The sequence below is a fragment of the Meles meles genome, chromosome 17, assembly GCF_922984935.1.
Source record: "Meles meles chromosome 17, mMelMel3.1 paternal haplotype, whole genome shotgun sequence".
NCBI classification, from domain to species: domain Eukaryota; kingdom Metazoa; phylum Chordata; class Mammalia; order Carnivora; family Mustelidae; genus Meles; species Meles meles.
This window is the reverse complement of record NC_060082.1, coordinates 36,939,965-36,963,046: the sequence shown is the minus strand read 5'-3', so window position 1 is coordinate 36,963,046 and position 23,082 is coordinate 36,939,965. Positions and strand designations below refer to the sequence as shown.

The 23,082-nt window shown below is 42.6% G+C and overlaps 1 protein-coding gene across 6 annotated transcripts in view; it reads right to left on the bottom strand.

Annotated features, from left to right (window-relative positions):
• The window catches only part of HHAT (hedgehog acyltransferase), a 335,352-nt gene that overhangs the window by 79,213 nt on the left and 233,057 nt on the right, over positions 1-23,082 (bottom strand). For all 6 annotated transcript variants that reach the window (XR_006815465.1, XM_045982020.1, XM_045982019.1 and 3 more), the window contains one exon: positions 11,292-11,493. Coding sequence is in view for 5 of the 6 variants with exons in the window: in XM_045982020.1 (XP_045837976.1) it covers positions 11,292-11,493 (202 nt within the window). In the remaining variant the exon portion in view is untranslated. The remainder of the gene's footprint in view (positions 1-11,291; positions 11,494-23,082) is intronic.

Sequence of the window (23,082 nt, the reverse complement as noted above, 5' to 3'; positions counted from 1 at the left end):
CTCAAAAAAAATATATCGCCCACAGTCCCTTTCTAAGACAGCTACTAAAGGATGTTCTCCACCAAATCGAAGGGAGGGGAGAAAACAAGGAGTTCTGGGGCCCACGACACAGGGATTCAGCCCAGGAGAGAGGAGGAGGGAAATGTCAGCACGCCAGCTGCACCGCCTATCTGAAGGGAAACGATCCAGATGGGACAGGAGGATGGAAGGGCTTCAGGAGAGGTTCTCCAGGAAAAGAAGAAAGCTGACAGATTTCCAAATACATCTGACTACATGGAAAATACTATTTTGAGAGATTTTCAGTTTTATTGGGGAGTTTGGAAAGAAGTGGTAATAGTAAACTCCTAATCAGGAAAAAAAAAAAAAAAGAGGCAAGGTGATTTTCTTAGTCTGAGATGGGGAAACAGGTGACTAAAAAGGAAGTTCAATGATAGTCTATCAACTGGCTTGGCAGTGAGCCACACTTACCATCATGGTAATAATGTAAACAGCAAGTGTTGATTTAGCCAAAAATAGAGAGGCTATTCTATTAGAAGTTGAGAGTACATCTCAGATGCAAAAACCTCAGGTAGAAAGCAGTTAATATTTATAACTCGTAAGTGAAGAAATAAGAGAAAAGATTTTAGAAAGGCAGAGGTAGATGTCAGAAACAACTGAATTAGAGAATTAGAAGGTGTTGCTGTTGAGGACAAGGACATACGCACAAGAGAAATGGATACCAAAGACTCATTTATCTCAAGAAAGCCTTGCAGCATGATTTGACTTCTGACCCAGAAACACATATTTCTTAAGCTTTCTGGATTTCCATTCGTTACCACTGCAAAACAGGGATAAAGATAGTACTTACCTATAAAGCTACTATTGAAACCACATGACATAATTGGGTAAAAAATGGTTTTGTGAGCAGTCCCACTTCACTTGGACCAATTTTTCCATAGACAGGTTGAGTGAAGCCACAACTGAAACATAAATTGTCCAAGAACTGAGGACCGGAATGTCAATTAATCTAACGCCAAATGGTTTGGCTATAGCTTGCTTGTCTTGAATTGCAATTCTTTGTTATTCCCTAGAAAACCCACTTTTGCTGGTTAAAAAGAAAATCTAATGCCAAATGTATATGAGTAGCAAGGAGAAATTAAATGAAAGAATATAAGTGTGTAAGGTCTATCGAAGCAGATGTCTCTTATCTGATATCAAGGATGCTTAGAATAAATTGTGTATAACTGAACTTGACTCCCCTTCTAATTGAACTAATCATGTGTTCCTACACAAATCACACACATTCCCAGCCCGTAGGTTCCTCATCTATAAAAATGAAGAGAAGGAACACCTACCCTGCATGGTTGTTGTGATGCTTAAATAAAACAATAAATGGGAAAGAGTCTTGTGCAGGATCGATACAGTTTCTTCCCTGGCAAAGGGTGGCAGCTACAACAACCCGAAGTGAGTCTGGTCCTTCCATTCCCACCGTCAGCTAGGCAAAGCCTCCTGAGGGTGGACCCATCCTGTACCCTTTTCTCTCAATAACCTTTAATTAGATAATAGTACCTTTGCACTGTAGAAAGGCTGAACACATAAGTGAGTAAAACCAAGAAAATATGTATCACAAATAATCCCATCAGTAAAAAGCTAACCACCATTAATGTTGGAGGGTGTAACCTTCTATGCTCTTCTCTGCATTTGCAGGTACCTTTAAATAAAAATAAATTTTTGTTATACCTGTTATTCTTTATTCCTTTCCATCTTTCTTTAAAGTGAAATTATTTGAAAATCACTCCTTTCAATGGTGGCTTAGTCAACTGGATAGATGTCCCACACCTTTTCTATGACATTTTTCCTGCCACCCCTCAGGGGATGAACGGTGGCCATTCCAGCTCTTATTCCAGCCTACTGGGTGGACTACAGGGTTCAGACCAGAGGAAAAAGCAAAAGCCCCCTTAAATTGTGTTTCAATATGTTCTGGCAATCACAGTACATTGATACCAGCTCAGCTCATCTCAAATGAGGCCAGCAGCTGCTCCATAGGCTTTTTAAAGCAGTGTTTATTTCTAGGTCTTGAGAGGAATGTGAGATATTTTGGAAGTCCTGAACATCTCTGACTCCTCAGAGCTTTATAAAATGAACACACATACACAAACATATATACAGATACATATATACAAACACACATATAAACATACATATATGTATATGCGCACACACACATATAATGTACTTCATATATGTGTGATACAGTTATAGCACACATACATAATATTCATTGCACATAAAGCATAAGTATACATTTTAAATTTAATACATATTGTAGAAATATATTGCACAAAGTATGTGTGTATTATTTTTGGGAAAGGGGGGCTAATTTCATCCTTCTAGGATAATAGGAACACCGGAAACTCAAGCTCTGCTACCTTCCATGAGTAATGGGTTTTCTGGGAGGAAAAGAGCTAGATTTGGAAAGACACATCCAGAGCTTCAGCACATACACAGTAAGATTTTGCTTTTTCCTAAGCTCATCTACTGAGAGCTGCTGGGCACGAGGCTGTGACTCGAGTAACCACACTTATCTGTGCTGTAGAAGCAGGACTTGGGGACTCTCAAGTAATGAGTCAAATCCCATGAGACACCAATAAAGCTCATTTCAACCACTGACATTCAAGTGATAGATCTCATCTTTGGCTTAGTATTCTTTCCCAAGTTTACCATTCCCAAAGCCAAGAGACTGTGCTGTGCACTTGACAGGAAGAAAGAACAAAAGCACCATGGCAGCAGTGATGATGAGAGGGTGACCCTGCCTTAACCTGACAGGGACAGGGGAGGCTGCAGAAGTCCGTGAGCAGGCCAAAGCTGGGAGGCTCACCAGGCCACAAATGAATGGAAGTTGGCTCTAGTTCCAAGCCTTCTCTCTGCAGATAGCAGACTCAGTAATGGAAAGTTTAAAAAGAACCTGTGAAAAGACTTTTGCTATGCTAAACGTATTCAACTAAAAGGTGGAATTATTTGCCACATTCCACCTCTCAGACCAGAGGGGTTAAAGCTTAGGTTCAGATTCCAACAGAGAAGAAAATGTGTAAGCAGTGAATTGTGCAGTGTGCTTCCTGCTTCGTAAATGATCCTTCAGAGTGGAAGACAATGGAGGGGGCACCAACAGGTCGTCATCCACCAAGGAACACACTGTTCATAACAACATGCATTGCTTTTTCCAGACAGAGAGGCCTGGATGAGTGCTAACAAGCTGGCACAACAGGCTAATTTGACGTGTGGGATTAATACGTTAATTTAATGCTCTCCTGTTTGGTTAAGTGGTTCGCATTTCTATATTTCTAAGTTTGGCATTCAAATCCCTTTATATGGGAAACCATTTGGCTTCTCTAGCTTCCTTTCCTCTTTCCTCCTGAGTGATAACCCCTCATCAGCCATGTCTGCCTCCTCACCTCCATGGCAACCCTATTCCTGATTTTAGGCTCTATGGGTGCTAGGCTCCTGAACCTGGAATGCCTATCTTCTCTCTACAGACCTATCCAAGCCCCATTCTGAATTCTTCAGAGTCCTACTCATGCCCCAGCTCTTTAAATGAACCATTCTTAAAAGCTTAGCTCTCACTGACCATCGCGCCTTGTGAACATCAGCTGCCCCATCACTCATCCTGCTCTCTGCCCATCATGCCTTACTCTGGTCTTCAACTGATGGGCACACGTCTTGCATCTCCAGCTGGACTGTGACCTCCTATGGCACCGGGACGATGCCACACAGTTCCTTCCTCCCACTGTCAGTACCCTGGCCTGGAGACATAACCACTCTTTAACTTCACGTTACTTTAACCCTTAATGGCATCACCACCATTGATGCCCCCTTCTAGGAAATACCCTCTTTCTCTTCATTTCTGTGAAATTACACTCTAGATTTTCCTCCACCTTCTGGCCCCTTCTCCTCCACCCAAGTTTCAAATGTTGATGTTCCTCAGGTTCAGTTCTGGGCCTCCACTTCTTGCTCTTTTTCTACACTCTCTCCGGAAAGTCTCAAACATTTTCCAGGCTCCAAAATACTAACTATATGCTCCCAATGTCTATCTCTAGCCGAGACCTTTCTTCTGAGCAATGCCAGGGAAGGCTAGGCCAATTGGTATTTACGATGTTTATGAAGACCAGACTGTTTTTTAATATAGATCACTTAGCTCTTCCTAGAGAAAACCTCTCATATCATGGTTTTTTGTTCTTGGGTTTTGTTTTTGTTTTGTTTTGTTTGCCTCTTTATTCCAAAGCAGATACCGCAAAGATGACTATACTGATAGGCCACACAAAATACCTTGTTCTTGGAGGGAACTAATAATAGACTCCACCATTACACAATGACAGACTAGTACACTAAAGGCATTGAAGGACTGAAAGAGATGGAAAAAATAAAAAAAAAAAGAAGAAAAGAAATTTTGAGGAAGGGAACAGGTCTTTCACTCAGAGCTCCCTCGGGTTCTGCAGTGTGTCTCCTACACAGGGTACAGAAAATGTTGGTGTTTTTTTTTCCCTAAACGAGCAAATTAAGAAACAAAGAACCAGACTGATTTTGAGTAAATGGCCAAGTCTAGGAAGCCTTCCAGTCTTGAGAAAATGTCTTATCTACAATAAGTACTTGATCTCTATTTGTTGAATCAAGCCAGGTATTAGAGAAATAGAAGATCATGGGTCATTGTCAAACAGAACTACTCTTCTTAGACTAAGTTTGCTTTGTAATTCTTCAGTGAGTTAGTCAGGGCTGGTGTCACTGACCTCAAGTGAAAGTTTTTCTTATGAGGCCAACTGATATGTATATCTGGCTAATTGGTGGGTTGGTATTCCAGAAAACTAAGTAAGCATTATTTGGATCCTATCAATAATTCTTACAACTGACTGATTAATTTAAATTGACTGATCCCTCAAATGCATGGGATTTCTGAACCTACATCTTCAAAGTCAAACTGACCAATATAGCAGATAAACTGAATGGATATCATCACAGATCTGTGGTCTTTGGGCTCCTTCTGACACACCAGCTCCCTCCCAGAACCATTAGACTGACCCTCCCTGATTATCACTGGAGGCGCCTTTCCTCAATTAAGTCTATAAATAGAAATTTTACTGCTTCAGAGAGGATATAAATCAGCTCAGTAGGATACTCTTGGGGCAAAGAAGAGAAGACTAGGGCTAGGGGGAGGACCACATACCGAAATTACTCAATGAAATGAGCATAAAGGGTGGGAGGGGGCGGTGAGCTGCTTGAGATGTTGACTCTCCTTTTGTAGGAAAAACTGACAAGCAGCCTGAAGGTATCTTCCTTCAAAGGAGAGGGCACACTGAGAATTGGCAAGAAGTAATGTCACTCTGCTGATGCTTCAAAATGTTTCCACTTATTAAAAGATTTCAATGCTGAACACAAATTCTAGCTCCTTCCTTGAGAGAGTGCTTGTATAGAGAAAAAGCATGTTGCTTCAGCAGTAACTCCTCTTCATCCACCCAGTTCAGGTGCTTTGTGAAAGTACCTTTTGTCAGCTTCCTACAGCTCTGCGCCCCAGTGAGTCACAAGCAATAATCCCCCCTCCCATAAAGCAGCACGGTATCAGATAGGCTAATTCCTCCCTAACCCTTTCTTTCCTATATGTATCTTTTGTTTACTGAGCATTAAAATAGCATTTTGCCATCACTAGTTCAATTACTATCTATGCTGCTAAGATAAAAAATAATCTCCCTGTATAATACTCCTAAGCCTCAGCCTTAGGAAGTTCTTCCAGTATTCAATCTATATTCTTCATGGTGCTGTATGGGCCTACTTCCTCTTATACTGCCCTCAGTGAAGTCAGAAAACATTCATTCATTCATTTAACAAGTATTTACTACACACATACTCTGTGTCAGGCATTTTGATACATGGATACAGGTCTCTGACTTCATGAGGCTTACAGTTCAGTGAAGGAGAAAAGGACTAAACAAGTTATTGTACAAAAATATTTCATTGCACCTATGATAAGTACAACAGAAGAGATCACCTACAAGGTGCCCAAAATGACACTACAGATAAAGAACTGGTATCCAAGATCTATAAAGTTCTCAAACTCAAAACCCAAAACACAAGTCAAAAAATGGGCAAAAGACATGAATAGACCACTTCTCCAAAGAAGACATACAAATGGCCAATAGACATATGAAAAAATGTTCAATATCATTAGCCATTAGGGAAATTCAAATCAAAGCCACACTGACATACCACCTTACACCAGTTAGAATGGCAAAAATTGACAAAACAAGAAACAACAAATGTTGGAGAGGATGTGGAGAAAGGGGAACCCTCTTACACTGTTGGTGGGAATGCACGTTGGTACAGCCACTTTGGAAAACAGTGTGGAGGTTCCTCAAAATTTAAAAACGGAACTACCCTGTGACCCAGCAATTGCACTACTGGGTATTTACCCCAAAGATACAAATGTAGTGAAAAAGAAGGGCCACATGCACCCAGGTATTTATAGCAGCAATGTCCACAATAGCCAAACTGTGGAAGAAGCCAAAATGCCCTTCAACAGACTAATGGATAAAGAAGATATGGTCCATATATACAATGGAACTCAGCCATCAAAAGGATGAATACCCAACATTTGCACCAACATGGTTGGGACTGGAAGAGATTATGCTAAGTGAAATAAATCAAGAAGAGAAAGACAATTTTCACATGGTTTCACTTATTTGAGAAACATAAGGAATAGCATGGAGGACAATAGGAGAAGGAAGGGGAAAAAGAAGGTGGAGGGAAGAACCATGAGAGACTATGGACTCTGGGAAACAAACTGAGGGTTTTAGAGGGAAGGGGGATGGAGAGATGGGTTAGCCTGGTGGTGGGTATTAAGGAGGGCACGTATTTTGTGGAGCACTCGGTGTTATACACAAACAATGAATCATGGAACACTACATCAAAAACTAATGATGTACTCTATGGTGACTAACATAACATAATAAAAAAAAATTAAACAAACAAAACAAGGTGCCCCAAATGATTCGTTAATCAGGACCTGATTGACTCAGGAGGGTCAGAGGAGGACAAACAAGATACCACTCGAACTGCAATCTGAAGGATAAAGAGGTGGAGGGAGAGAAGAAACAGCATCTTAGAAGATGGACGAGCCCATGTGGGGGTTCTGAGGCTAGAGGGGCAAGATGTGCAAATGAAGAAAAGGAAGAACACAGCGTGAAGTGGGGGGTGGGAGCAGAGAGGATGGGGAGAGCAAATACATACCAAGTTCAAGATCAGGCAGGGCCTCATAGGTCATCTTAAATATTGGCGGGCTTAGTCCTAAAATAATGGGATACCACGAAGGATTTTAAGAAGGATAACAACATGGTTAGGTTTTCATTGAGAAACATCACTCAGCACTGTGAGGATAATGAATTTAAAAAGGCAAAAATGGAATCAGGGAAGCCAGTTAGAAACTATGTGGTAGACTGGGCAAGAAATAAGAATAGTAAGATTAGGATGACTTAGCAGAAATGGAAATAATGTTTAAAAATAAGATCTACCTGGGAGAATACACAGTATTCTATCAGGTAGAACTGAGGGACAGAGAGTATAAAGGGTAACTTGCTGGTTTTGGTCTTGGGTAACTAGATTGAGGATGACTTTTCTAGAAGTAAAGAATGCTAGAGGGAATGGAGCTACTTGGAATTATGGGGGGATGGGCTATGCGAGTTCAGTATTACACATGCTAAGTCTGAGATATCTGTGAGATACACAAGAATGCAACATCTCAGTAGCCATTGGATATATGAGTACCTCGTCATTAATGAACACCTTTTAAAATTATAGTCACAATCTACATTCTGGCTACTTACATATAATTAAAATTACATACATTTAAAAATTAGTTTCTCAGTGATGGTAGCCACATTTCAAGTGTCCAGTGTGGCTTGTGACTCCTTCACTGGACATATCCATTACCGCAGAAAGTTCAATTGGACAGCCCTGCCAAGAACACCAGAATGCTTCCCACAACACCCAGCTCTGATTAGTCTTCTGGTGAATGTTCAACTGTCATTCCATCAACACTGAGAAATCCTACTGTATTTTGTGCTCCAGGTTGAAGATGAAAAAAATACGGGACAAGAAGATATGATCATCCTTGTTACTCAAGGATCTTCCTACTTATCTTTAAAAAAACAGAAGAAGGATTAATGCCATGAAGAGAGTATATGAGCAGCCTGGGGGAGAGGTGAACTCACATTGTAAAAATACTATCAGATCAATCATGGACAACTAATGTCAGAGGAAATTAGGTGCTAAGGAGATATTAAGTCTTCATTTGGATTAAGACAAAAGAACAGAAAATGGATTCATGAAAAGAGAGAGTAAGAGAGTGACCCAAGTGAAGAAACAGTTTATTCAAAAGGTCACACAATATTTGGAATACCAGTCCTGTTTTTCTGAAGGAAAACAGAATCTATGCTGAACTCTATAAGAAAAAGAATAATGGAAGAAAAGTCTTTGGGTGGACAAGTGGAAGAACAACTAAAGAATCAACCCAATTGTATTATGCTGAGCAAAATAAGTCAATCAGAGAAAGACAATTATCATATGGTTTCACTCACATGTGGGATAGAAGAAATAGCATAGAGAATCATGGGGAAGGGAGGAAAAACTGAAGGAAGAAATCAGAAATGGAGACAAACAATGAGAGACTCGTAACTCTAGGAAACAAACTGAGGGTTGCTGGAGGGGGGAGGGATAACTGGGTGATGGGCATTAAGGAGGGTACATGATGCAATGAGCACTGGGTGTTACATGGAACTGATGAATTATTGAACTCTACCTCTGAAATTAATGATGTGCTGTATGTTGGCTAACTGAATTAAAAAAAGAATCAACCCAACTGTGCACAGACGTAACACTGTGGCTAACTCTGACACTGAGCTAACCACTGGGGATATAAACAGTAACGGAATCCTGATCTCATACTCAAGAAGCTCCTCAGCTGCATAGCCACAACCAACTACCAGCCTGTCCAGATAGAAGATGATCAAATAGGTTTCCCGGGGCGCCTGGGTGTCTCAGTGGCTTAAAGCCTCTGCCTTAGTCTCAGGTCATGATCCCAGGGTGCTGGGATTGAGCCCTACATTGGGCTCTCTGCTCCGCAGGGAGCCTGCTTACACCTTTCTCTCTCTGCCTACTTGTGATCTCTGCCAAATAAATAAATAAAATCTAAAAAAAAAAAATAGGTTTTGCAAAATATGTTCTCGCTCAACAAATATGTACCCTAAATACCATATTCATAATACACAAGATAAACATCTCACCAAAAAATGCACACTCAAAAATTACTATACACTTAGGTGTGTGACTTGTGAATGGATGGGAGCTCAAATGAGTCAAACACATGAGGGTCCTGGACTGAGTGTGATGAGGCAGAGCAGTCACGTGCTTCCTGTCAGTAGGGTTTCCACTGTCTTAATTTTTAACCAAAATTAACAAGCCATAGGCCATATAGCACAATTTGGGTTATTCCTTTAACATTTTAGATTTTTAATATTTGTCAATAACATAAGCCACGGCTCAAAGTTTACAGAGCAGTGCTTAACATTAAGTTCAAGGTTAATTTTAGACCCTTCGTGAAGGAATGCAGAGATGTGTTACAGGGCTTCAGCCTAGGCGGAAAAGAATTTTCTGACTTTCACAGATGATCATTGGGTTTCAGGCTTTGGAAGATGGAGATTGAAACCTTGATGATACCACCTTTTGTGGTTTTTCTTTGTGTTACATAGCCATGACTTTCATTGAAATTCCATTTTCTATTGAGATTCACTGACATTTCTTTCCTGCTGATTGCTGGGTACTACTACTGAATAAAATATTTATCTTTAAACATACATGAGCATATTTAAATTCCTTCAGATGTATTATTTTGCTATGTGTTTTGTATCAGTTTTTATAGAAATCACTGTCTACTTTAACTACGACTATTTTTATAGGAAAAAAACTGATTAGTCTTCTATTCTGTGTATTCTATTTGGTGGTGTTGGGCTTCTGAAATATATCTGCTTTAGTTGCATACACTGGGGGAGTTTAGGCACATTAATCACTGCTCAGTAAATTTCTTGTGTTTTATTGCCTGCCGTGAACACTGATGACAGCATATTCTTCTTAGCCACTTTTTTCAGGGGTATCAGAATACTGCTGCATATTAAGAACTGACAATTTCCTACAAGATTCTAATACACTGTATATCAATTTTATATGATAAAACATCGGTGTACCCTATGTGTATAAAATGCCTAATTTTCCAAATCATTTTCCTGTGGAATCAGAATTTGTCTTAAGCACTTAGCTGTGTGTGTCGGTTTTTTTATGCTACAGTAACAGTACCTATCAAATTAGCCAAGGTTAAAAATACCACCACTACTCAGTACTGGCAAGGGCATCCTTGTACACTGTTGGTAGGAAAGTCAATTGGTACACCTTGACTGTAGAGCAGTGAAGGAAGAGTGAAGCTGTATGCGAGGCAGAAAGGGGTGAGGAAAACCTTTACTTAGCAATTTTACTTATAAGATTCGTCCTGGTTATGATACTCATCTCCATTTTGACTGACAACTGCAAAGAAAATTAGAATGACACAATTGCGAAGAGCAAGAGACGAAATAAATGATGGCATAACCACATAATGGAGTTCTATGTGGCCATTAAAAGGGGTTGTTAGAAATGGATTTGGTGGGGCGCCTGGGTGGCTCGGTGGATTGAGCCGCTGCCTTCGGCTCGGGTCATGGTCTCGGGGTCCTGGGATCGAGCCCCGCATCGGGCTCTCTGCTCCGCGGGGAGCCTGCTTCCTCCTCTCTCTGCCTGCCTCTCTGCCTACTTGTGATCTCTCTCTGTCAAATAAATAAATAAAATATTTAAAAAAAAAAAAAAAAAGAAATGGATTTGGTGACATAGAAAGGTAGTCCTCATACATCCATGTCTCTGGAATAACAGCATTTGTGTTAAACGTTATACATGTGTGTGTATATATAAAGAAAAAGTTAGAACAGTTGTAACAATTTGTGTTAAAGAGGTATTTTTCTTTTCCTCTTATGTGAATTTTCTTATTTTTGTGCAACAGGCATGCATTGCTTTGAAACACTTATGTAAAACAGAAAACAACAAACAAACAAACAAACAAAACCCCTGCTACCTCTGGGCACATACTCTTTGAACCCATCTGGCAAGAATGGCCCATGTTGGGGTGAATCTGATGACCGCCTTCCCCCCACGCCCAGTCCACCTAGCTCAGCTGTCCCCAACCACCTGCTCACCACGCTGTCCCGGACACACGGGGTCTGTACAAGCCTCTGGACTGCATTCTCCACGGTGACTCCCAGCCAGTTGAGGGCCGCCCAGCACCAGAGATAGTCATAGCCACCATGCCAGAAGCTCACAAAGGCAAATGTCACTGCGGTGGAAAACAGCGTCCCCAGGAGGCCATGCTGGGACCCGCCTACTGGAATGTACACATACCTAGAGAAAGAAGAGGCGGTTAGAAGCCATGCAGTGTGCTGTCTCTTCACTACTACCTGCTTCTGCCCTTGATTCTCCTGTCACACATTGCTAGCAACCATGTGGAAATCCTTCCCTGGTTCCAGGAAGCCACAGAGTACTCCCTGCATTCTCCAACACACCAGCAACGGGCAAAAACACAAGCCTCAGTTCTGAGGGGCTTGAGGTTAAATGAACACACAGGCTCAAGAGCTCTCATTACCAGAGCAAAATAGCACTTACGAGAGAGGCAGGGTTAGGGGTGGTGAATTTAGTTTCTAAAAGAGGTGTGCCCTTCCCTGGAAGCCGAATCTCAGAAGGGCAATTAAGCTTCCAATTACATGGGGACACCAACCTTCAAGACAGGTACAGATTTTACAGCTCCAACTATTATGTTTATGGTAAGCCCAATATTTAAGCACAATTGTTGCAATCAAGCTCCTAAGTAGCAGGAGCTGGATGCAGAACAAGGGTGCCAAGACCCATTGCTCAGGTTTCCCAGGCAAGCTGCCCAGAAGGAGTAGTGACTTTGCAAGTGAAGGGAACAGCTCTGTGCTCACAGGTCAGCCAAATTATTACCCAGAATGCACAGCACCCCCAGGGTCTGCTCTCTACCGCTGAGGCAGCACTATGACTGCACAGAAGCAGGACTTTAATTTGTATTTTCCACCTAGGGTTGGGCAAAACTCACACCTTGGGTTGGTAGAATCTAGAGAGCTAGGAGAAAAGCCTCCTGGAAACAGCCTTTAAAAAAAACCCAGAGATCTTTGGTCTGCGGTGAGTGCATTTTTGTTCAACCTTCTTCCAGGAAGGAAAATTAAATCTCCTTTTCCTGAATATACAGTGTGTCCCAGGCACAGCACTACACACTTCACACACATTACGTGCTTTGATTCTTTGAAGCACCACATGGTTTACACCTGCTGTTCCAGTATGCCAGTCAGTTTCCAATATACAACTTGTATATTATTTTAATATTTTGTAGGAAATCTTATTTTGAAAACCATTTTTGAATAGAATAATTTTATAGAGAAGTCAAAGAAAAAGAAAAATGAAAACCACTCCTCAGTCAATAAATATTTCAAAAAACTATAGGATAGGTATTTTTAAATATCCTCCTTCACTCTCAAATGTGCTCCAGTTTAGATAAAATTATACAATCAGCTTAAAAAGGCCCATTTTTGTAGGCTAGAAAACGGAGGCTGGGAAGTTAACTTGAGCAAGGCACGCAACCAGGAAGGAGAGGAGCCATCCTGCAACTACCGCCCCAAAGTTCATGGTCTCCACCACACCCACATTGTACCCTCCAATCTAAAACCAGAGTGTAAGTGAGAAAGTAGCCATTTCAGAAATAAGTGAAGCAAATAAAGTGCCTTCTCTTGTGCAAAAACAAGACCATCCTGACAACTGTATTCGCAAACATGTATCAAGTGCTCACTACAGATTACAGGATCCTCCAGCTGCTGTCAAGCATTTATGCAGGCCTCCAGGGCAGTTCTGGCACTCTGGGAAACCCAGAGACCTGAAACACTGATCCAGCCAAAAAGGAAAAGGTGCAAACATGGCCCAGCATTAAGCTAGACAATACACTATAAAGTAGACCAGGAGAGTTTGAGTGTGGGGAAGGGATTGATGGAGGCAAGTGGACCACAGCCTGGCAAGGCCAAGAGGATGAATTTTGCTGGGACAAGGGGAGAAGGTGGGTGCTGTATCATGGACCTAGAAGGGCTAGACAATGAGCCAGAAAAGCCTGACAACCGCAGGCACAGTAGTTTTAGCTGGTGCTCTGCTGCCCCCTAGAGGCGGCTTGGTTAGTGGTGCGAACACTCCTTAGCAGGAGCAAAAAATGGGCCACAATTCCCTCTCGCCTCCTACCTGCACAGAGGGAGCTGCTGCCCCACCATGGTACTCCATGAGTCTGCACACTTCACTTCCTACAATGCTGTGTGTAAGAAGCTTGCATGCATATACATGAGCATATATTGCATGCATATATATATGCATGCCTGATAGGTATGTATGTATACATATATGTGTATGTGTGTATGTATAGAGGCAGCGGGAGAGGGGAAACAGGTGTTCAAACCAATTTCAAAAGAATGAGGAATGGCTGCTATTGACAGAAACTACCGATAATTTTGTAAAAAGAGGCAATACTAATACCAATACTCCTCTCTCCCAAGATAACTATTTCATGTTGACCTCTTAATATATCTCACTGTGTTAAGGTGAACGGCCCTATATACGGCAGGAAACTCAGTGTAGAATAAAAGCCTCTCATCATCCATCCACACCAACAGTCCTTCATATTGGATTCAACTCCAAGAAGGACATGTTCTCATACTTGTGACAAGGAAGTGTCTAGCCCCATAATTACACGCACAGCTATTTTAGGGACTCTTGGCACTATGGCTTTGTAACTTTGCCTTCCAAATGACAGCCGACAAAAATCTAAGAATTTCTTTTATTCCTAAAATTCATATACGGCAGGTCTCCAAGGACATGAGGCTGCTTATTTTAAACCTGAAGAGGGTCTAGCTTCCAGACTGGAAGATAAAAATCCCTTCTTCACTCTTAACCTCTGGAAGGCAGGAGGTGCGTCAAAAAGGAGAGTAAACAAGTTATTTTCTTTTACAAATTCTACCAATCTCATGTCAGTTCCATGATTAATAAAAGCAGAAATGTCTCTCTTGCAGGAAAGCAGTAGTATGACCTCACTCACTGAGATCCTCTGCACAGTGAAATTGATTTCCCAAAGGAAGAAAGCTTTCGGTACCGCCTTCCCCACAAAGCAAAAAATAAAAAGATTTTTCCTGTCAGTGACTGTGAGCTTCAGTCTGCACAGGGCCTGCCCCTGCCAGGCGGCCTCATGTGATCACGGCTTGCAGAGAATGCTGCTTGAAGGAGTTAGCATCCATCCACAGCCGCCACCTTAATTTAAAACCACCTCATGGAACCAGCACAAATAGCAAACCCCCAACTCAGAAGGAGGAACTTCTATAAAATGGAGATGTTATTAATAACATCTACCCTTTATGGAATGTCCGTGAGCCAGGTGCTTTATGTACACTATTTCTAACCATTACAACAACCTAGCAAGGAACTAGTGACTAGGCCTGTTTTATACAGAAGAGGTGAAATCTGAACCTAGAATGTTCTGGTTTCAGAACTCCCAGGCCTAGGTCCTATTTTGCCTTTTTTGTTGTTGTTGTTAATAGAAACATTTCTTGGTGTTATGTTCCTCTTATTTAACCAAATCTTCAAAGCAGTCTCCACAAAAACATTCACCAGCATTTTGCTAACTGAAGAGATGTCCTTTGTCGGAAAGGAATCTTGCTGGGGAGAAAGATGCTTATTATTTATAAAGGCATTTATAAAGGCATTTATAAAGGCCAAGGAACACTTGGCCAAAAGTCCAGGGGTATAAGTTCAAGTTTTAAACAGGCCGACTAGTTTCCTTCTGTCCCATAAGTGGATACGTGCTATCCTGACCAGGCTGGCATCCTGCAGATGTCTGACTATAAAGAAGTGGGGGGTGTAGGGGTGCCTGGGTGGCTCAGTGGGTTAAGCCTCTGCCTTCAGCTCAGGTCATGATCCCAGGGTCCTGGGATCGAGCCCCACATCAGGCTTTCTGCTCAGCACAGAGCCTGCTTTCCCCCCTCTCTCTGCCTGCTGCTCTGCCCACTCTCTCTCTCTGTCAAATAAATAAATAAAATCTTAAAAAAAAAAAAAAAGTGGGGGGTAAAAAGTCAATGGTCAGGTGCAGGTTTGGGGGGTGGTTGCTGAGTAGGTATACATGAAGGGAGAAGAAAATACGTGGCTCTTTCGCAGATCCACTATGAGAAACAACTCAGGAATATGCCCTACAGTTGGGGAAAGGGGTGGTGAAAATCCATGTGGCAAAAGCATTAATCTTAAAACCGTAACACTCCCTTTCCCCAAGACCTACACAACAGCTTCCCAGCTTGACGTATTATCTTCAAACTCTTTGCTGAGGCCTAATCCCTAACCCCCCTTGAGGTACGAGGACGAGGGACAGAGGATATTTTGCGACTTTGTTTCTATTCTCTGGTAGAATGAGGTGAGGTAGGCTTACAGGGTCCCAATCTTCAATTACCTTGTGCTTGGCAGGGCTGGTCCATCCTACTCCAGCTCTGCCATCTCTTTCTATCCTTATTTCCCACAAATTCTCTTGGTAAATCATGAAATTCTGAACAAATGGGGATTTCACACCTCCACGCCTTTGGTCATACCATGTTCACATCCTCCAACCTCTCTGGTTTTCCAACTTCTGTTCAGCCTACAAAATTTTGTCCCTTTTCTATCTCCTCCCAGAAGTCTCTTTTGAATATGCCCACTCTTCTGTTTAACCCAGAGCACCTACTCACTGTACCACTGACTGAACAGTTATTCACCAAAAAATGTCTCCTCTATTATACTGTCATTTCAATTAAGTTGTAAACTTCTTTACAGAAGGACTAGATGTGTGATGTGTGAACATGCGTGCATGTATTATTATATAGTTCCTAGTCAACGGTATTTATGTACCTAGCAACATAATTTTCACAGTCCCCAGTAGCTTTTAAACTTGTGATAAATTATCAGCATGACCACAGACCTATTACAAGCAATCAGGAACCAAGGGAAGACTGTAAGGTCCTGCCCCAGTTACTGGGAGAAACTTCAGAGGACACTTGTTCCTAAAGAATACAGACACTTGAAGGATGTAGAAGTCTCTCCACACTTTGTAATCCTACCTCTCCTATTAGGGTCAAAAGCATGTGGCTCCAAACCACTAAACCTATCCTAACCTCAGGAGAATTCACAGATGACAAGTACTAGGCCTGTAAAGATAAGAGCCATTAGTAGCAGGAAGGGCAAGACATTGTTGGTGAGGTAACCTCACCTTGGCTTCACGTGGACTCTAAGAGGAGCTCCTAAGAGGAGTTCTTCACAGAGCTGGCCAGGCTCTCCTTAACCCAGCTGTCATAGGCAATAGCTCCCTGAACTGACCCTGGCTCTAACCTTGGCCCACATTTGCATTCTCTCTCCCACAACCCAGGCCAACCCCCATCCTTTGGGTAGTAGACAAACAGCTGGTGTTTAGACCTCACAAAAGAAGCTACAGATCTGCTTATAAAAAGCTTTCAAAAGAAGATGCACACAGTAAAGAAATCACTCTGTCTAGTACAGATCATAATGGAATTTTAATAAGTAAAAAGCAGCAGTTGGTTAATGGACAACTCTAGACTTTATCATCTACAGAAGGCTAAAAGAGGTCTACGTTCAAAGCAGAGGGCACATTTTGAGCTGGGCTAATTCTTGGCTCTTTTACCGAGAGATGCTGGCTGTAAGTTTTATATGCAACTCTGAAAAATTGCTTATTAAAAATGATATGTCCTATTTGGCAACAGAACATTGTGGAATTTATAAAATAGAGATTAAGCTCAGGCTATATTTAGTCTGCATTTAAACTTCCAGGTTCACATAATTAGATGCCAACATTTTTTTTTAATTAATCTTTTCATTCCACAAAGTCTGTAGCTGAGTGGGTTGAGGTGCTGTGCTGATAAACTCAAGCCTGTAACATCTATCCTGGAGAAAGATTCCCATTCTAACTTCATAGACTGAAACCCAGACTCCAGCTCCCCGAAACCTCTATCTTCCTCACCACAGAAGAGGCTGATAGAGGATGAATGGCTCAGCCCAGCCTTCCTCAAGTAGCAACATCAGCAAAGCCTAGGGCAAGCCGGAGGGCAGTGCTTTAGACCTGTAGATGTGACCTTGGTTCTGCTCTGCCACTTACCAATCTCTGTAACCTTGAGCTCATCAATTAAGCCTACTCAGCTTAAGTGTGTACACTGATCCTATGCTAGGAGCACTGAAACCCTCTTTGGGTATGAGCTGCTATGAAGATCAGAGGAGACAATATATGTGTAAGGAGTCTGGAGATGTCAACACTCCATACGAACAGAAGGAGGCATGTTACTAACAATGAGCCAGCAGCACCACACTTGCATTCAAGAAAAAGCAAAATTGGGGCGCCTGGGTGGCTCAGTGGTTTAAGCCGCTGCCTTCAGCTCAGGTCATGATCTCAGGGTCCTGGGATCAAGTCCCGCATCGGGCTCTCTGCTCGGCAGGGAGCCTGCTTCCCTCTCACTCTCTCTGCCTGCCTCTCTGCCTACTTGTGATCTCTCTCTGTTGAATAAATAAATAAAATCTTTAAAAAAAAGAAAAATTATCATAATATCAGATTATCATAATGATCAGATACCATTCCTGTATCTTCCATAAGTATTTGAAGGCACCAAAGCTCTGAACTGCTTGCTCAGAGATGTTCTTTACTTAAAACCATTAGCCTTACGTAAGCCACCATCAGAACCAAGCTACTTAGCGCTCAGGGGTCTAAGCTATGGATTCAACACCCACCCATGCGGACCTGTTGATTAGGCTTAGCCCAGATGGAGGCCAGCTGTTCTCCAAACATCTGATCCTGGCTGCAGAGGGGCCTGTAGAGGGTACCTGGATGCGTCAGAGTACAGTAGTCCCAACCACAACTTGGTCCATCACCAACATCTCACTTACAATCACTGTTGGCCTTCCACTCAGGTTCCCTCATACCTAGAGAATACAAGAGCCATCTGGCCAAATCCTGTCCTTATAATGGGTGACTACTGGGTGGGCAGGGCCTCAAGAATGTGCTTTTACAGGTTTACTCATTCGACCAGTTTAAAGCAGCCTGATAACGTTCCAGAAGGTTCCATCCTCAGTGATACATGAGTCTCTGCAGCACTACAATTCTCACACTACAGACTGGAACTAAAAAACAAACAAACAAACAACTCTTTAACACACTATACTTCCAAAGTAACTTCCGGTCACATGTGGGGGAAGGAAAGGCCCAGGCGCAGGTGAACACAGACAGGGGTACACAACTGCTTCCCTTCATGGGGTTTCAACCTTCTTCAGCTTAGGAGCACACTGAAGCCTCGGCTCTGGGGCCCGTGTCTATTTTGGGTTATAAATAAACACAATATGAAACAGATTCTTTAGAGATTTGAGCAGAGGAGACAGAGCGGGAGTTTATACTCTTTAGTGCCATGGAGCTGAGTCTAATCGCTAATAAAAAGGTCCTTGAGCCTCAGTTTAATAACCACCAAGATTTCCTGGCTGCCTGCCTGTCTCCCCACCTTCCTCCCAAGAGGATGCTAAAAGCATCTATAAGCTTCCCTAGACCAGATGAAAAGCAGAGGTGTATGGAATGTCAGACTAGAAGGGGCAAACCCAGCTGTCTGCATGATGTAGGTCTGTATGATTCCCCACTCACAGTCTGAGGGAAAGGGTTAAGGGGAAAGACACCATCCTCTGCTACTCCTAACACATTTCCCAGCCTTTGCTTCATCGGCAAATCCCAAGCCCGGGGTCAAAATTACGGCACTCCCACGCACACAACTCCTCTCTTAAGCAACTGTACTGTTTCTCTCATATGCTCCCTTTCGATCTCTCACCCGCATCCTATCCAGTGCCATCCTGCTGGTCTAACCTTCTAATTTATTTATCATGACTGTTAGGGAAATGTTCACTTCAAAATGAACTTGTACAACTCAACTCAAAAGTTGCTGCACAGGTACAATGCCTCAAGGGTCTCTAGAACAAAGTGCTCTGAAGTCAAGTGCACTAAAGAAATGCCTAACCGAGAGCTGAGGCATTTCATTCTCCATCTGGGTTTATGGTGTAATGATTGTGAGACATCTGTGTTAGGGCCCTGATGGGTATATCGTATGTGTTCCCACAGTAACACGGTATCTCACACATAAAGTCCAGTTGGTTGGTCATGCAGGCCACAACAAAAATTAACAGCTAAGGAAGGGACAAGGCAACTTCTGTGTCCTTGGGAAGCATCTAGTCTGACAATGGTAGCCAAGTCCTTATCCTCAGGGAGTCCTACCTACAATGAATTCCCATGGCAGTATATCCTAAATTAAAACCTATCTACATGGCTTTTCAAAGTCATTCTCCAACTGGCTCCCTCCTATGCCACCAACTCCATCTTCTGAGTCTGCAAAATGGGTTGTCCACTCTAGTCAGTGAACTGCATTTTTACACAAGTCTGGGCCCTATAATCATGCGAGCCCATCCCCCCACCATGGAAGACCCCTGGCCATCACTGCCACTATTTGATTTTTCAAAAGGGGTTCAAACACTCAAGGAAAATTTCCCCTGCCAGTCTCACAGAATGCTGGTGGCCCTTTGATTCTTCCTCTCCTCAGCATACATGTATTCACTGGGCCTAATTTCCTCAGACTCGTCACTGTGCTGCTTTCTAGCATTTCTGAGTGACTTCATCAGGTCCGTGGACAGGTACAATTCCCCACCTCACAACCAAGACATGGAACAGGGAAATGTTACATTTCCCTTATTTCCCCCTGAGTCTACCTTAGCCTCTGAATTCAGGTGATGTTCAGTAAATCCTGACCAATTTCCTTCTTTCCCTCTTCCTCAATTCCCTGATTCCTTCCTCTTCTTTTTTTCTTTGACTGTCACTCTCTCTAAACAAAAGATGATTCTCCAGTTAGAACATATAGCTTCATAAGTAAATGTCATCATTCACATCTGCCACCACATTGTCCTCTAAGGTGCTGCGGGTTTTGCAGAGTTACATTTACAAAGTCAGACTAATTCACAGATACCAACAGGAGATGTCCTGAGCCAGGGGATAGCTGGCAGGACTGAGAGGTGGAACATGTACCAACTCCAGCTTCCCCAGGAAACTGCCAGAGCTACCCAAAAGAAAAGGAAGAGTTAACCAAAAAGCAAAACTTCACTGCTAAATGTTTTTTTAAAGATTTATTTATTTAGAGTGCAGAGCAGAGGGAGAGGGAGAAAGAAACTCAAGCAGACTCCATGCCGACCGTGAAGTTCAATGCCAGGCTCGATCTCACAACCCTGAGCCAGAACCAAGAGCTGGACACGTAACCAACTGAGCCACCTAGGTGCCCCAATGTGTTAAATGTTTTTAAAATTAAAATACCTAAGTTGGGAGGTTTAAGATTTAAAATGTTAACTTCAAAAGCTTCAAATAAAATCATGGACATGACCATCAGTGTTAGGTACCTGTGAGTGGAGGGTGTTCTTGAGGCCAACAGGAGTGTGGCTTGAACCCTTCAACTTTTGGACAGTATCTCTTCCTCTGCCATGAATGTCACTTCCAAGTCCAGTGTGTGCTTTGGCTGTAAGAGCAGAACTGAGCTGAGCTGAAGGGTCAAGACCATTGCTGGACATGGATTAATGAATGAATACACACACACACACACACACACACACACACCACCTTAGAGCATAGAGAAAGGTGGGAGTCTGGATGGGTAAGTCACAGTCATGGACTTCAGAATGCTGTTTCCTTCTCTGGGCCTTGGTGTACAACTAAGAAGAGATCAAGGGCTAAGGGAGAACTAGGGGGTGACGTCTCTAACTTGGAACATGAATGTTCTAGAATGATCATTCACAATGGCATGCTGTTTTGCTACTGGTTTCTGCTAAAACAGAGACGATCTGTCTTTTCTAATGGATTTTCAAGACATGGAGTACCTGAATTATGAGCTTATGCTTCTGAGTTCCCCATTTCTCCACCTCCCCGTTGCCATAAAGCTAACTCATGAATTAATATGAAATGCATGAGGAAAGGGTTATCTGAAGGAAGCCTGCAGGGAATCCTGACTCAAGGTGATGGATCTTTTCCTGGTAGCAAATTTCCATCCACCAATTTATCTGCTTTGCCAATTCAGACATTTATATTCTGGACCTCCTTAAAGAGTAACAACCGATTGGTAATAAAAATGCTCATTTGGGGTGGCCACAGATGGGGTTCAATGCCCAGAAAGGGAAAAAAGTGGGAGAAAAAATGCCAGCAGATATCATACAGGCACCATTTTAAACACAAGGCCATTCAAGACTGTTTTCAGGAAGAAGAAAAATAAAAGTCTCAGGCACGGAATGATTTTCAGAAAATAATCAAGCAAAATGGCTGCTGGTAGTAATAATGAGGCTACTCCCCTCCGGACTGAAGTCAGCACTCTGACAAATCAGCTCTGACAGCACCGTTTCGACTGCCTCTCATTTGTCATAATTATGATCCATAATCCCTATCAGGCATGATACCTTTTAAGGCCTGGCTCTGGAAGGAAAAACTGACAATGCTTGGGTTTGGGCGTGAATGGCAATAAATCTGCAATGCCGTCCAACACAACCATGCTAGCGCGACATTTACGGAAACAAAACAAGAACATCATCTCATGCCCGGAAAACAATGCCCCAATAAGTATTTTCCCCTTAATGCAGTGAGAGGCTGCCCAGATGACACTGCTTATTTGAAAGATCCCACGGTAATTGAATGAACCCTTGAGTGCACATTAGAGATTAATATTTTAAGAGCTGGCATTTTACAGAGACAGTCTAAGAATGACATTCAATGTGTATCACAAAATGCAGAGTCTTCTGTAGATTAAAAATGCCACCATTCATGCAGTAAAATCATAAGAAATCCACAGACGTCAGACGTGGAACTGGATATTAACGTGGTAATCCGTGTTGGAAAGCATCTCTTCCCCAGGGCTGGGGATAGAAGTAGACCATAAGAATGGCATTTTACTTTCTTCCTGGGCTCCTTCTCAAGTGTGGTCAGGATGAGGAAGGAAGTTTTATGAGCTGGAGGGTACTGTGCTTGACTTTTACCTTACTCCTGAGAAAGGTGGGCAGAGAGAATGGGGAGTAACATAGCGGTCCCCAGCTATGAGTACCTAATGGGGCTGCAGTGACAAATGAGGTCTTGCATCTAGATAAGCAGAGAGGCAGCTGGGGTTCAAATAAAAGAAGTGTTATTCCCAGATCTTCCCTCTCACATCACGGTCCTGACATCCAAGACTATGGCCAGTGAAACCGCAGACAAGGGCAGCTCCCAAGAGGAGCCATTTCATGGGGGCTAAAGAGCAACAGCATCCCCTCAGAGCTCCTACCTGCTTGTGGCATCTCATCTGCCTGGGCTACATCCACTAATACAAATCTAAGGCCCAGTAACCAGTGCAGCAGGCCTAGGCTTCCAACACCATCACCCTTCCTGATGAGAAAGGAAAAGGTGTGGAAGAAATGCGATCAATCTGGGCTATGTGTTCGAATACAAGGTGTAAGGCAGAAAGTAGCTGACTGAGTTTACTATCTCCACCTAGGTAGCATTGATGAAGTTTATTTTGAGAGCTCAACTGACACACCCTTTTTCCATTCCATGATCATGGCTAGGAGACCGGGAACCTACTTCCAGAACATTCCCCCTTCTTCTAGAAGGAGTTTCTGGAACCTCGCAGGAGAAAGGCAAGCTGCCTATACTGTTGAGCACGGAGGTGCTAAGATGCAGCTGTGAGCTTTAAACATCAACTCTTCTCAGGAAGCCAGAAGCCAAGAACCGTGCAAGGGACACTAGAGTGGGTGAGAGGTAGGGGGCAACCAATCTATTCTTGAGTTCAACTGCGGGATCAGTATTCCAAGCCCGCTTGGTTGTCATCATGTCTGCCACACTTT